The sequence below is a fragment of the Salmo salar genome, chromosome 17 (assembly GCF_965601325.2).
Source record: "Salmo salar chromosome 17, fSalSal1, whole genome shotgun sequence".
NCBI classification, from domain to species: domain Eukaryota; kingdom Metazoa; phylum Chordata; class Actinopteri; order Salmoniformes; family Salmonidae; genus Salmo; species Salmo salar.
In genome coordinates, this window is record NC_138307.1 from 44,154,129 (window position 1) to 44,169,942 (window position 15,814).

The window sequence follows — 15,814 nt, forward strand, 5'->3', positions numbered from 1 at the left end:
ACAGGTTAACACACACAGTACCTGGTGGACCATACACACAGGTTAACACACACAGTACCTGGTGGACATTCACACAGGTTAATACACACAGTACCTGGTGGACCATACACACAGGTTAATACACACAGTACCTGGTGGACCATACACACAGGTTAATACACACAGTACGTGGTGGACCACACACACAGGTTAACACACACAGTACCTGGTGGACCATACACACAGGTTAACACACACAGTACCTTGTGGACATTCACACAGGTTAATACACACAGTACCTGGTGGACCATACACACAGGTTAATACACACAGTACCTGGTGGACCATACACACAGGTTAATACACACAGTACCTGGTGGACCATACACACAGGTTAACACACACAGTACCTGGTGGACCATACACACAGGTTAATACACACAGTACCTGGTGGACCATACACACAGGTTAATACACACAGTACCTGGTGGACCATACACACAGGTTAATACACACAGTACCTGGTGGACCACACACAGTCATTGGTGGACCATACACACAGTACCTGGTGGACCATACACACAGGTTAACAAACACAGTACCTGGTGGACCATACACACAGTACCTGGTGGACCATACACACAGGTTAATACACACAGTACTTGGTGGACCATACACACAGGTTAATACACACAGTACGTGGTGGACCACACACACAGGTTAACACACACAGTACCTGGTGGACCATACACACAGGTTAATACACACAGTACCTGGTGGACCATACACACAGGTTAATACACACAGTACCTGGTGGACCATACACACAGGTTAATACACACAGTACCTGGTGGACCACACACAGTCCTTGGTGGACCATACACACAGTACCTGGTGGACCATACACACAGGTTAACAAACACAGTACCTGGTGGACCATACACACAGTACCTGGTGGACCATACACACAGGTTAATACACACAGTACCTGGTGGACCATACACACAGGTTAATACACACAGTACCTGGTGGACCATACACACAGGTTAACACACACAGTACCTGGTGGACCATACACACAGTACCTGGTGGACCATACACACAGGTTAATACACACAGTACCTGGTGGACCATACACACAGGTTAATACACACAGTACCTGGTGGACCATACACACAGGTTAACACACACATTACCTAGTGGACCATACACACAGTACCTGGTGGACCATACACACAGTACCTGAAGGACCATAAACACAGGTTAACACACACAGTACCTGGTGGACCATACACACAGGTTAACACACACAGTACCTGGTGGACCATACACACAGGTTAATACACACAGTACCTGGTGGACCATACACACAGTACCTGGTGGACATACACACAGGTTAATACACACAGTACCTGGTGGACCATACACACAGGTTAATACACACAGTACCTGGTGGACCATACACACAGGTTAATACACACAGTACCTGGTGGACCATACACACAGTACCTGGTGGACCATACACACAGGTTAACACACACAGTACCTGGAGGACCATACACACAGGTTAATACACACAGTACCTGGAGGACCATACACACAGGTTAACACACACAGTACCTGGAGGACCATACACACAGGTTAATACACACAGTACCTGGAGGACCATACACACAGGTTAATACACACAGTACCTGGAGGACCATACACACAGGTTAACACACACAGTACCTGGAGGACCATACACACAGGTTAATACACACAGTACCTGGTGGACCATACACACAGGTTAATACACACAGTACCTGGTGGACCATACACACAGTACCTGGTGGACCATACACACAGGTTAATACACACAGTACCTGGTGGACCATACACACAGGTTAATACACACAGAACCTGGAGGACCATACACACAGGTTAATACACACAGTACCTGGTGGACCATACACACAGGTTAATACACACAGTACCTGGAGGACCATACACACAGGTTAATACACACAGTACCTGGAGGACCATACACACAGGTTAACACACACAGTACCTGGAGGACCATACACACAGGTTAACACACACAGTACCTGGTGGAACATACACACAGGTTAACACACACAGTACCTGGTGGACCATACACACAGTACCTGGTGGACCATACACACAGTACCTGGTGGACCACACACACAGTACCTGGTGGACCACACACACAGGTTAACACACACAGCACCTGGTGGACCATACACACAGGTTAACACACACAGTACCTGGTGGACCACACACTGCACCTGGTGGACCTTACACACAGGTTAATACACACAGTACCTGGTGGACAATACAGACAGGTTAATACACACAGTACCTGGTGGACCATACACACAGGTTAATACACACAGTACCTGGTGGACCATACACACCGTACCTGGTGGACATACACACAGGTTCATACACACAGTACCTGGTGGCCCATACACACAGGTTAACACACACAGTACCTGGTGGAACATACACACAGGTTAATACACACAGTACCTGGTGGACCATACACACAGGTTAAAACACACAGCACCTGGTGGACCATACACACAGGTTAATACACACAGTACCTGGTGGACCATACACACAGGTTAATACACACAGTACCTGGTGGACCATACACACAGTACCTGGTGGACCATAAACACAGCTTAACACACACAGCACCTGGTGGACCATACACACAGGTTAAAACACACAGCACCTGGTGGACCATACACACAGGTTAATACACACAGTACCTGGTGGACCATACACACAGTACCTGGTGGACCATACACACAGGTTAACACACACAGTACCTGGAGGACCATACACACAGGTTAATACACACAGTACCTGGAGGACCATACACACAGGTTAAGACACACAGTACCTGGAGGACCATACACACAGGTTAATACACACAGTACCTGGTGGACCATACACACAGTACCTGGTGGACCATACACACAGGTTAATACACACAGTACCTGGTGGACCATACACACAGTACCTGGTGGACCATACACACAGGTTAATCACAGTACCTGGTGGACCATACACACAGGTTAACACACACAGTACCTGGTGGACCATACACACAGCTACCTGGTGGACCATACACACAGGTTAATACACACAGTACCTGGTGGACCATACACACAGGTTAACACACACAGTACCTGGTGGACCATACACACAGTACCTGGTGGACCATACACACAGGTTAATACACACAGTACCTGGTGTACCATACACACAGGTTAACAAACACAGTACCTGGTGGACCATACACACAGGTTAACACACACAGTACCTGGTGGACCATACACACAGGTTAATACACACAGTACCTGGTGGACCATACACACAGTACCTGGTGGACCATACACACAGGTTAATACACACAGTACCTGGTGGACCATACACACAGGTTAACACACACAGTACCTGGTGGACCATACACACAGGTTAATACACACAGTACCTGGAGGACCATACACACAGGTTAAGACACACAGTACCTGGAGGACCATACACACAGGTTAAGACACACAATACCTGGAGGACCATACACACAGGTTAATACACACAGTACCTGGTGGACCATACACACAGTACCTGGTGGACCATACACACAGGTTAATACACACAGTACCTGGTGGACCATACACACAGGTTAATACACACAGTACCTGGTGGACCATACACACAGGTTAACACACACAGTACCTGGTGGACCATACACACAGGTTAACACACACAGTACCTGGTGGACATTCACACAGGTTAATACACACAGTACCTGGTGGACCATACACACAGGTTAACACACACAGTACCTGGTGGACCATACACACAGGTTAATACACACAGTACCTGGTGGACCACACACACAGGTTAACACACACAGTACCTGGTGGACCATACACACAGGTTAACACACACAGTACCTGGTGGACATTCACACAGGTTAATACACACAGTACCTGGTGGACCATACACACAGGTTAATACGCACAGTACCTGGTGGACCATACACACAGGTTAATACACACAGTACGTGGTGGACCACACACACAGGTTAACACACACAGCACCTGGTGGACCATACACACAGGTTAATACACACAGTACCTGGTGGACCATACACACAGGTTAATACACACAGTACCTGTGGACCATACACACAGGTTAATACACACAGTACCTGGTGGACCACACACACAGGTGAATACACACAGTACCTGGTGGACCATACACACAGGTTAACAAACACAGTACCTGGTGGACCATACACACAGTACCTGGTGGACCATACACACAGGTTAATTCACACAATACTTGGTGGACCATACACACAGGTTAATACACACAGTACGTGGTGGACCACACACACAGGTTAACACACACAGTACCTGGTGGACCATACACACAGGTTAATACACACAGTACCTGGTGGACCATACACACAGGTTAATACACACAGTACCTGGTGGACCATACACACAGGTTAATACACACAGTACCTGGTGGACCACACACAGTCCTTGGTGGACCATACACACAGTACCTGGTGGACCATACACACAGGTTAACAAACACAGTACCTGGTGGACCATACACACAGTACCTGGTGGACCATACACACAGGTTAATACACACAGTACCTGGTGTACCATACACACAGGTTAATACACACAGTACCTGGTGGACCATACACACAGGTTAACACACACAGTACCTGGTGGACCATACACACAGTACCTGGTGGACCATACACACAGGTTAATACACACAGTACCTGGTGGACCATACACACAGGTTAATACACACAGTACCTGGTGGACCATACACACAGGTTAACACACACATTACCTAGTGGACCATACACACAGGTTAATACACACAGTACCTGGTGGCCACCATACACACAGGTTAACACACACAGTACCTGGTGGACCATACACACAGGTTAACACACACAGTACCTGGTGGACCATACACACAGTACCTGGTGGACCATACACACAGGTCTAACACAGCACAGTACCTGGTGGACCATACACACAGGTTAATACACACAGTACCTGGTGGACCATACACACAGGTTAATACACACAGTACCTGGTGGACCATACACACAGTACCTGGTGGACCATACACACAGGTTAACACACACAGTACCTGGAGGACCATACACACAGGTTAATACACACAGTACCTGGAGGACCATACACACAGGTTAACACACACAGTACCTGGTGGACCATACACACAGGTTAATACACACAGTACCTGGTGGACCATACACACAGGTTAATACACACAGTACCTGGAGGACCATACACACAGGTTAATACACACAGTACCTGGAGGACCATACACACAGGTTAATACACACAGTACCTGGTGGACCATACACACAGGTTAATACACACAGTACCTGGTGGACCATACACACAGGTTAACACACACAGTACCTGGTGGACCATACACACAGGTTAATACACACAGTACCTGGAGGACCATACACACAGGTTAACACACACAGTATCTGGTGGACCATACACACAGTACCTGGTGGAACATACACACAGGTTAAAACACACAGTATCTGGTGGACCATACACACAGTATCTGGTGGACCATACACACAGTACCTGGTGGACCATACACACAGGTTAATTCACACAGTACCTGGTGGACCAAACACACAGGTTAATACACACAGTACCTGGTGGACCATACACACAGTACCTGGTGGACCATACACACAGGTTAATACACACAGTACCTGGTTGACCATACACACAGGTTAACACACACAATACCTGGTGGACCATACACACAGGTTAATACACACAGTACCTGGTGGACCATACACACAGTACCTGGTAGACCATACACACAGTACCTGGTGGACCATACACACTGGTTTACACACACAGTACCTGGTGGACCACACACAGCACCTGGTGGACCATACACACAGGTTAATACACACAGTACCTGGTGGACCATACACACAGGTTAATACACACAGTACCTGGTGGACCATACACACAGGTTAACACACACAGTACCTGGTGGACCATACACACAGGTTAATACACACAGTACCTGGTGTACCATACACACAGGTTAACAAACACAGTACCTGGTGGACCATACACACAGGTTAACACACACAGTACCTGGTGGACCATACACACAGGTTAATACACACAGTACCTGGTGGACCATACACACAGTACCTGGTGGACCATACACACAGGTTAATACACTTAGTACCTGGTGGACCATACACACAGGTTAACACACACAGTACCTGGTGGACCATACACACAGGTTAATACACACAGTACCTGGAGGACCATACACACAGGTTAAGACACACAGTACCTGGAGGACCATACACACAGGTTAAGACACACAATACCTGGAGGACCATACACACAGGTTAATACACACAGTACCTGGTGGACCATACACACAGTACCTGGTGGACCATACACACAGGTTAATACACACAGTACCTGGTGGACCATACACACAGGTTAATACACACAGTACCTGGTGGACCATACACACAGGTTAACACACACAGTACCTGGTGGACCATACACACAGGTTAACACACACAGTACCTGGTGGACATTCACACAGGTTAATACACACAGTACCTGGTGGACCATACACACAGGTTAATACACACAGTACCTGGTGGACCATACACACAGGTTAATACACACAGTACGTGGTGGACCACACACACAGGTTAACACACACAGTACCTGGTGGACCATACACACAGGTTAACACACACAGTACCTTGTGGACATTCACACAGGTTAATACACACAGTACCTGGTGGACCATACACACAGGTTAATACGCACAGTACCTGGTGGACCATACACACAGGTTAATACACACAGTACGTGGTGGACCACACACACAGGTTAACACACACAGCACCTGGTGGACCATACACACAGGTTAATACACACAGTACCTGGTGGACCATACACACAGGTTAATACACACAGTACCTGTGGACCATACACACAGGTTAATACACACAGTACCTGGTGGACCACACACAGTCATTGGTGGACCATACACACAGTACCTGGTGGACCATACACACAGGTTAACAAACACAGTACCTGGTGGACCATACACACAGTACCTGGTGGACCATACACACAGGTTAATTCACACAGTACTTGGTGGACCATACACACAGGTTAATACACACAGTACGTGGTGGACCACACACACAGGTTAACACACACAGTACCTGGTGGACCATACACACAGGTTAATACACACAGTACCTGGTGGACCATACACACAGGTTAATACACACAGTACCTGGTGGACCATACACACAGGTTAATACACACAGTACCTGGTGGACCACACACAGTCCTTGGTGGACCATACACACAGTACCTGGTGGACCATACACACAGGTTAACAAACACAGTACCTGGTGGACCATACACACAGTACCTGGTGGACCATACACACAGGTTAATACACACAGTACCTGGTGTACCATACACACAGGTTAATACACACAGTACCTGGTGGACCATACACACAGGTTAACACACACAGTACCTGGTGGACCATACACACAGTACCTGGTGGACCATACACACAGGTTAATACACACAGTACCTGGTGGACCATACACACAGGTTAATACACACAGTACCTGGTGGACCATACACACAGGTTAACACACACATTACCTAGTGGACCATACACACAGGTTAATACACACAGTACCTGGTGGACCATACACACAGTACCTGAAGGACCATAAACACAGGTTAACACACACAGTACCTGGTGGACCATACACACAGGTTAACACACACAGTACCTGGTGGACCATACACACAGGTTAATACACACAGTACCTGGTGGACCATACACACAGTACCTGGTGGACATACACACAGGTTAATACACACAGTACCTGGTGGACCATACACACAGGTTAATACACACAGTACCTGGTGGACCATACACACAGGTTAATACACACAGTACCTGGTGGACCATACACACAGTACCTGGTGGACCATACACACAGGTTAACACACACAGTACCTGGAGGACCATACACACAGGTTAATACACACAGTACCTGGAGGACCATACACACAGGTTAACACACACAGTACCTGGAGGACCATACACACAGGTTAATACACACAGTACCTGGAGGACCATACACACAGGTTAATACACACAGTACCTGGAGGACCATACACACAGGTTAACACACACAGTACCTGGAGGACCATACACACAGGTTAATACACACAGTACCTGGTGGACCATACACACAGGTTAATACACACAGTACCTGGTGGACCATACACACAGTACCTGGTGGACCATACACACAGGTTAATACACACAGTACCTGGTGGACCATACACACAGGTTAATACACACAGTACCTGGAGGACCATACACACAGGTTAATACACACAGTACCTGGAGGACCATACACACAGGTTAACACACACAGTACCTGGAGGACCATACACACAGGTTAACACACACAGTACCTGGTGGAACATACACACAGGTTAACACACACAGTACCTGGTGGACCATACACACAGTACCTGGTGGACCATACACACAGTACCTGGTGGACCACACACACAGGTTAACACACACAGCACCTGGTGGACCATACACACAGGTTAACACACACAGTACCTGGTGGACCACACACTGCACCTGGTGGACCTTACACACAGGTTAATACACACAGTACCTGGTGGACCATACACACAGGTTAATACACACAGTGCCTGGTGGACCATACACACAGGTTAACACACCTTGCGGAACTTCTCCAGGTGTTTGGTTTCCGGGTCGAGTTCCTGAGAGACGTCCTTCAACCAGAGCAGCGCTCCACGGTATTCCGTCCTGGATTTCTCCATCCGGGTCACGGTCAGGAGTGTGTCAGCGATCGCACGCCGCCGAAACGTCTCCACCTCCTGCTCCATCCGCTGTAGGGGCCGGCACAGGACCAGCCTGACACATACACATAGCAGATCCAGTATTAACTCTGGGGACGGGCACAGGACCAGCCTGACACATAAACATAGCAGATCCAGTATTAACTCTGGGAACGGGCACAGGACCAGCCTGACACATAAACATAGCAGATCCAGTATTAACTCTGGCGGCAGGCACAGGACCAGCCTGACACATAAAGATTATCATAGCAGATCCAGTATTAACTCTGAGGACGAGCACAGGACCAGCCTGACACATAAACATAGCAGATCCAGTATTAACTCTGGGGGCCGACACAGGACCAGCCTGACACATTAACATAGCAGATCCAGTATTAACTCTGGGGACGGGCACAGGACCAGCCTGAGACATGAACATAACAGATCCAGTATTAACTCTGGGGGCCGGCACAGGACCAGCCTGACACATAAACATAGCAGATCCAGTATTAACTCTGGGGACGGGCACAGGACCAGCCTGACACATAAACATAGCAGATCCAGTATTAACTCTGGGGACGGGCACAGGACCAGCCTGACACATAAACATAGCAGATCCAGAATTAACTCTGGGGGGCGGCACAGGACCAGCCTGATACATTAACATTAGCATAGGAGATCCAGTATTAACTCTGGGGGCGGGCACAGGACCAGCCTGACACATTAACATAGCAGATCCAGTATTAACTCTGGGGGCCGGCACAGGACCAGCCTGACACATGAACATAGCAGATCCAGTATTAACTCTGGGGACGGCACAGGACCAGCCTGACACATAAACTTTAACATAGCAGATCCAGCATTAACTCTGGGGACGGGCACAGGACCAGCCTGACACATAAACATAGCAGATCCAGTATTAACTCTGGGGACGGGCACAGGACAAGCCTGACACATAAAAATTAGCATAGCAGATCCGGTATTAACTCTGGGGACGGGCACAGGACCAGCCTGACACATAAACATAGCAGATCCAGAATTAACTCTGGGGGCCAGCACAGGACCAGCCTGACACATAAACGTAGCAGAACCAGATTTAACTCTGGGGACGGGCACAGGACCAGCCTGACACATAAACATTAGCATAGCAGGTCCGGTATTAACTCTGGGGCCGGCACAGGACCAGCCTGTCACATAAACATAGCAGATCCAGTATTAACTCTGGGGACGGGCATAGGAAGAGCCTGACACATAAACATAGCAGAACCAGTATTAACTCTGGGGGCAAGCACAGGACCAGCCTGACACATAAACATTAGCATAGCAGATCCAGTATTATTAACTCTGGGGGCCAGCACAGGACCAGCCTGACACATAAACATTAACATAGCAGATCCAGTATTATTAACTCTGGGGACGGACACAGGACCAGCCTGACACATAAACATAGCAGATCCAGTATTAACTCTGGGGGCGGGCACAGGACCAGCCTGACACATAAACATAGCAGATCCAGCATTAAATCTGGGGGCGGGCACAGGACCAGCCTGGCACATAAACATAGCAGATCCAGTATTAACTCTGGGGGCTGGCACAGGACCAGCCTGACACATAAACATAGCAGATCCAGTATTAACTCTGGGGACGGGCACAGGACCAGCCTGACACATAAACATTAACATAGCAGATCCGGTATTAACTCTGGGGGCGGGCACAGGACCAGCCTGACACATAAACATTAACATAGCAGATCCAGTATTAACTCTGGGGATGGGCACAGGACCAGCCTGACAAATAAACATAGCAGATCCAGTATTAACTCTGGGGGCCGGGCACAGGACCAGCCTGACACATAAACATTAGCATAGCAGATCCAGTATTAACTCTGGGGATAGGCACAGGACCAGCCTGACACATTAACATTAACATAGCAGATCCAGTATTAACTCTGTGGATGGGCACAGGACCAGCCTGACACAAAAACATTAGCATAGCAGATACAGTATTAACTCTGGGGATGGGCCAGGAAAAGCCTGACACATTAACATTAAAATAGCAGATCCAGAATTAACTCCGTGGATGGGCAGAGGACCAGCCTGACACATAAACATAGCAGATCCAGTATTAACTCTGCGGACGGGCACAGGACCAGCCTGACACATTAACATAGCAGATCCAGTATTAACTCTGGGGACGGCACAGGACCAGCCTGACACATTAACATAGCAGATCCAGTATTAACTCTTCGGACAGCACAGGACCAGCCTGACACATACACATTAGCATAGCAGATCCAGTATTAACTCTGGGGATGGACACAGGACCAGCCTGACACATAAACATAGCAGATCCAGTATTAACTCTGTGGATGGGCACAGGACCAGCCTGACACATAAACATAGCAGATCCAGTATTAACTCTGGGGACGGGCACAGGACCAGCCTGACACATAAACATAGCAGATCCAGTATTAACTCTGGGGACGGGCACAGGACCAGCCTGACAAATAAACATAGCAGATCCAGTATTAACTCTGTGGATGGGCACAGGACCAGCCTGACACATAAACATAGCAGATCCAGTATTAACTCTGGGGGCCAGGCACAGGACCAGCCTGACACATAAACATTAGCATAGCAGATCCAGTATTATTAACTCTTGGGGCCAGCACAGGACCAGCCTGACACATAAACATTAACATAGCAGATCCAGTATTATTAACTCTGGGGACGGACACAGGACCAGCCTGACACATAAACATAGCAGATCCAGTATTAACTCTGGAGGCGGGCACAGGACCAGCCTGACACATAAACATAGCAGATCCGGCATTAACTCTGGGGGCGGGCACAGGACCAGCCTGACACATAAACATAGCAGATCCAGTATTAACTCTGAGAGCTGGCACAGGACCAGCCTGACACATAAACATAGAAGATCCAGTATTAACTCTGGGGACGGGCACAGGACCAGCCTGACACATAAACATTAACATAGCAGATCCAGTATTAACTCTGGGGCGGGCACAGGACCAGCCTGACACATAAACATTAACATAGCAGATCCAGTATTAACTCTGGGGATGGGCACAGGACCAGCCTGACACATAAACATAGCAGATCCAGTATTAACTCTGGGGACGGGCACAGGACCAGTCTGACAAATAAACATAGCAGATCAAGTATTAACTCTGGGGACGGGCACAGGACCAGCCTGACACATAAACATAGTAGATCCAGTATTAACTCTGGGGACGGGCACAGGACCAGCCTGACAAATAAACATAGCAGATCCAGTATTAACTCTGTGGATGGGCACAGGACCAGCCTGACACATAAACATAGCAGATCCAGTATTAACTCTGGGGGCCGGGCACAGGACCAGCCTGACACATAAACATTAGCATAGCAGATACAGTATTAACTCTGGGGATGGGCCAGGAACAGCCTGACACATTAACATTAAAATAGCAGATCCAGAATTAACTCCGTGGATGGGCAGAGGACCAGCCTGACACATAAACATAGCAGATCCAGTATTAACTCTGGGGACGGGCAGAGGACCAGCCTGACACATTAACATAGCAGATCCAGTATTAACTCTGGGGACGGCACAGGACCAGCCTGACACATTAACATAGCAGATCCAGTATTAACTCTTCGGACAGCACAGGACCAGCCTGACACATAAACATTAGCATAGCAGATCCAGTATTAACTCTGGGGATGGACACAGGACTAGCCTGACACATAAACATAGCAGATCCAGTATTAACTCTGGGGATGGGCACAGGACCAGCCTGACACATTAACATTAACATAGCAGATCCAGTATTAACTCTGTGGATGGGCACAGGACCAGCCTGACACATAAACATAGCAGATCCAGTATTAACTCTGGGGACGGGCACAGGACCAGCCTGACACATAAACATAGCAGATCCAGTATTAACTCTGGGGACGGGCACAGGACCAGCCTGACAAATAAACATAGCAGATCCAGTATTAACTCTGTGGATGGGCACAGGACCAGCCTGACACATAAACATAGCAGATCCAGTATTAACTCTGGGGGCCAGGCACAGGACCAGCCTGACACATAAACATTAGCATAGCAGATCCAGTATTATTAACTCTGGGGGCCAGCACAGGACCAGCCTGACACATAAACATTAACATAGCAGATCCAGTATTATTAACTCTGGGGACGGACACAGGACCAGCCTGACACATAAACATAGCAGATCCAGTATTAACTCTGGAGGCGGGCACAGGACCAGCCTGACACATAAACATAGCAGATCCGGCATTAACTCTGGGGGCGGGCACAGGACCAGCCTGACACATAAACATAGCAGATCCAGTATTAACTCTGAGGGCTGGCACAGGACCAGCCTGACACATAAACATAGAAGATCCAGTATTAACTCTGGGGACGGGCACAGGACCAGCCTGACACATAAACATTAACATAGCAGATCCAGTATTAACTCTGGGGCGGGCACAGGACCAGCCTGACACATAAACATTAACATAGCAGATCCAGTATTAACTCTGGGGATGGGCACAGGACCAGCCTGACAAATAAACATAGCAGATCCAGTATTAACTCTGGGGGCCGGGCACAGGACCAGCCTGACACATAAACATTAGCATAGCAGATCCAGTATTAACTCTGGGGAACGGCACAGGACCAGCCTGACACATTAACATAGCAGATCCAGTATTAACTCTGGGGACGGGCAAAGGACCAGCCTGACACATTAACATACCAGATCCAGTATTAACTCTGGGGAAGGGCACAGGACCAGCCAGACACATAAACATAGCAGATCCAGTATTAACTCTGGGGACGGCACAGGACCAGCCTGACACATAAACATTAGCATAGCAGATCCAGTATTAACTCTGGGGGCCGGCACAGGACCAGCCTGACACATAAACCAAGCAGATCCAGTATTAACTCTGGGGACGGGCACAGGACCAGCCTGACACATAAACATAGCAGATCCAGTATTAACTCTGGGGACGGGCACAGGACCAGCCTGACACATAAACATAGCAGAACCAGATTTAACTCTGGGGACGGGCACAGGACTAGCCTGACACATAAACATTAGCATAGCAGATCCGGTATTAACTCTGGGGCCGGCACAGGACCAGCCTGTCACATAAACATAGCAGATCCAGTATTAACTCTGGGGACGGGCATAGGAAGAGCCTGACACATAAACATAGCAGATCCAGTATTAACTCTGGGGGCAAGCACAGGACCAGCCTGACACATAAACATTAGCATAGCAGATACAGTATTAACTCTGGGGATGGGCCAGGACCAGCCTGTCACATAAACATAGCAGATCCAGTATTAACTCTGGGGACGGGCATAGGAAGAGCCTGACACATAAACATAGCAGATCCAGTATTAACTCTGGGGGCAAGCACAGGACCAGCCTGACACATAAACATAGCAGATCCAGTATTAACTCTGGGGGCCGGGCACAGGACCAGCCTGACACATAAACATTAGCATAGCAGATACAGTATTAACTCTGGGGATGGGCCAGGAACAGCCTGACACATTAACATTAAAATAGCAGATCCAGAATTAACTCCGTGGATGGGCAGAGGACCAGCCTGACACATAAACATAGCAGATCCAGTATTAACTCTGGGGACGGGCAGAGGACCAGCCTGACACATTAACATAGCAGATCCAGTATTAACTCTGGGGACGGCACAGGACCAGCCTGACACATTAACATAGCAGATCCAGTATTAACTCTTCGGACAGCACAGGACCAGCCTGACACATAAACATTAGCATAGCAGATCCAGTATTAACTCTGGGGATGGGCACAGGACTAGCCTGACACATAAACATAGCAGATCCAGTATTAACTCTGGGGATGGGCACAGGACCAGCCTGACACATTAACATTAACATAGCAGATCCAGGATTAACTCTGTGGATGGGCACAGGACCAGCCTGACACATAAACATAGCAGATCCAGTATTAACTCTGGGGACGGGCACAGGACCAGCCTGACACATAAACATAGCAGATCCAGTATTAACTCTGTGGATGGGCACAGGACCAGCCTGACACATAAACATAGCAGATCCAGTATTAACTCTGGGGACGGGCACAGGACCAGCCTGACACATAAACATAGCAGATCCAGTATTAACTCTGGGGACGGGCACAGGACCAGCCTGACAAATAAACATAGCAGATCCAGTATTAACTCTGTGGATGGGCACAGGACCAGCCTGACACATAAACATAGCAGATCCAGTATTAACTCTGGGGGCCAGGCACAGGACCAGCCTGACACATAAACATTAGCATAGCAGATCCAGTATTATTAACTCTTGGGGCCAGCACAGGACCAGCCTGACACATAAACATTAACATAGCAGATCCAGTATTATTAACTCTGGGGACGGACACAGGACCAGCCTGACACATAAACATAGCAGATCCAGTATTAACTCTGGAGGCGGGCACAGGACCAGCCTGACACATAAACATAGCAGATCCGGCATTAACTCTGGGGGCGGGCACAGGACCAGCCTGACACATAAACATAGCAGATCCAGTATTAACTCTGAGAGCTGGCACAGGACCAGCCTGACACATAAACATAGAAGATCCAGTATTAACTCTGGGGACGGGCACAGGACCAGCCTGACACATAAACATTAACATAGCAGATCCAGTATTAACTCTGGGGCGGGCACAGGACCAGCCTGACACATAAACATTAACATAGCAGATCCAGTATTAACTCTGGGGATGGGCACAGGACCAGCCT

General features: G+C 48.3%; 1 protein-coding gene across 2 annotated transcripts in view; it reads right to left on the reverse strand.

Moving 5' to 3' along the window:
• Window positions 1–15,814, reverse strand: part of LOC106593837 (islet cell autoantigen 1-like protein) — a 100,127-nt gene that overhangs the window by 50,777 nt on the left and 33,536 nt on the right. For both annotated transcript variants that reach the window (XM_082963787.1, XM_082963786.1), the window contains exon 3: window positions 8,877–9,072. In XM_082963787.1, coding sequence (XP_082819913.1) covers window positions 8,877–9,072 — 196 coding nt within the window. The remainder of the gene's footprint in view (window positions 1–8,876; window positions 9,073–15,814) is intronic.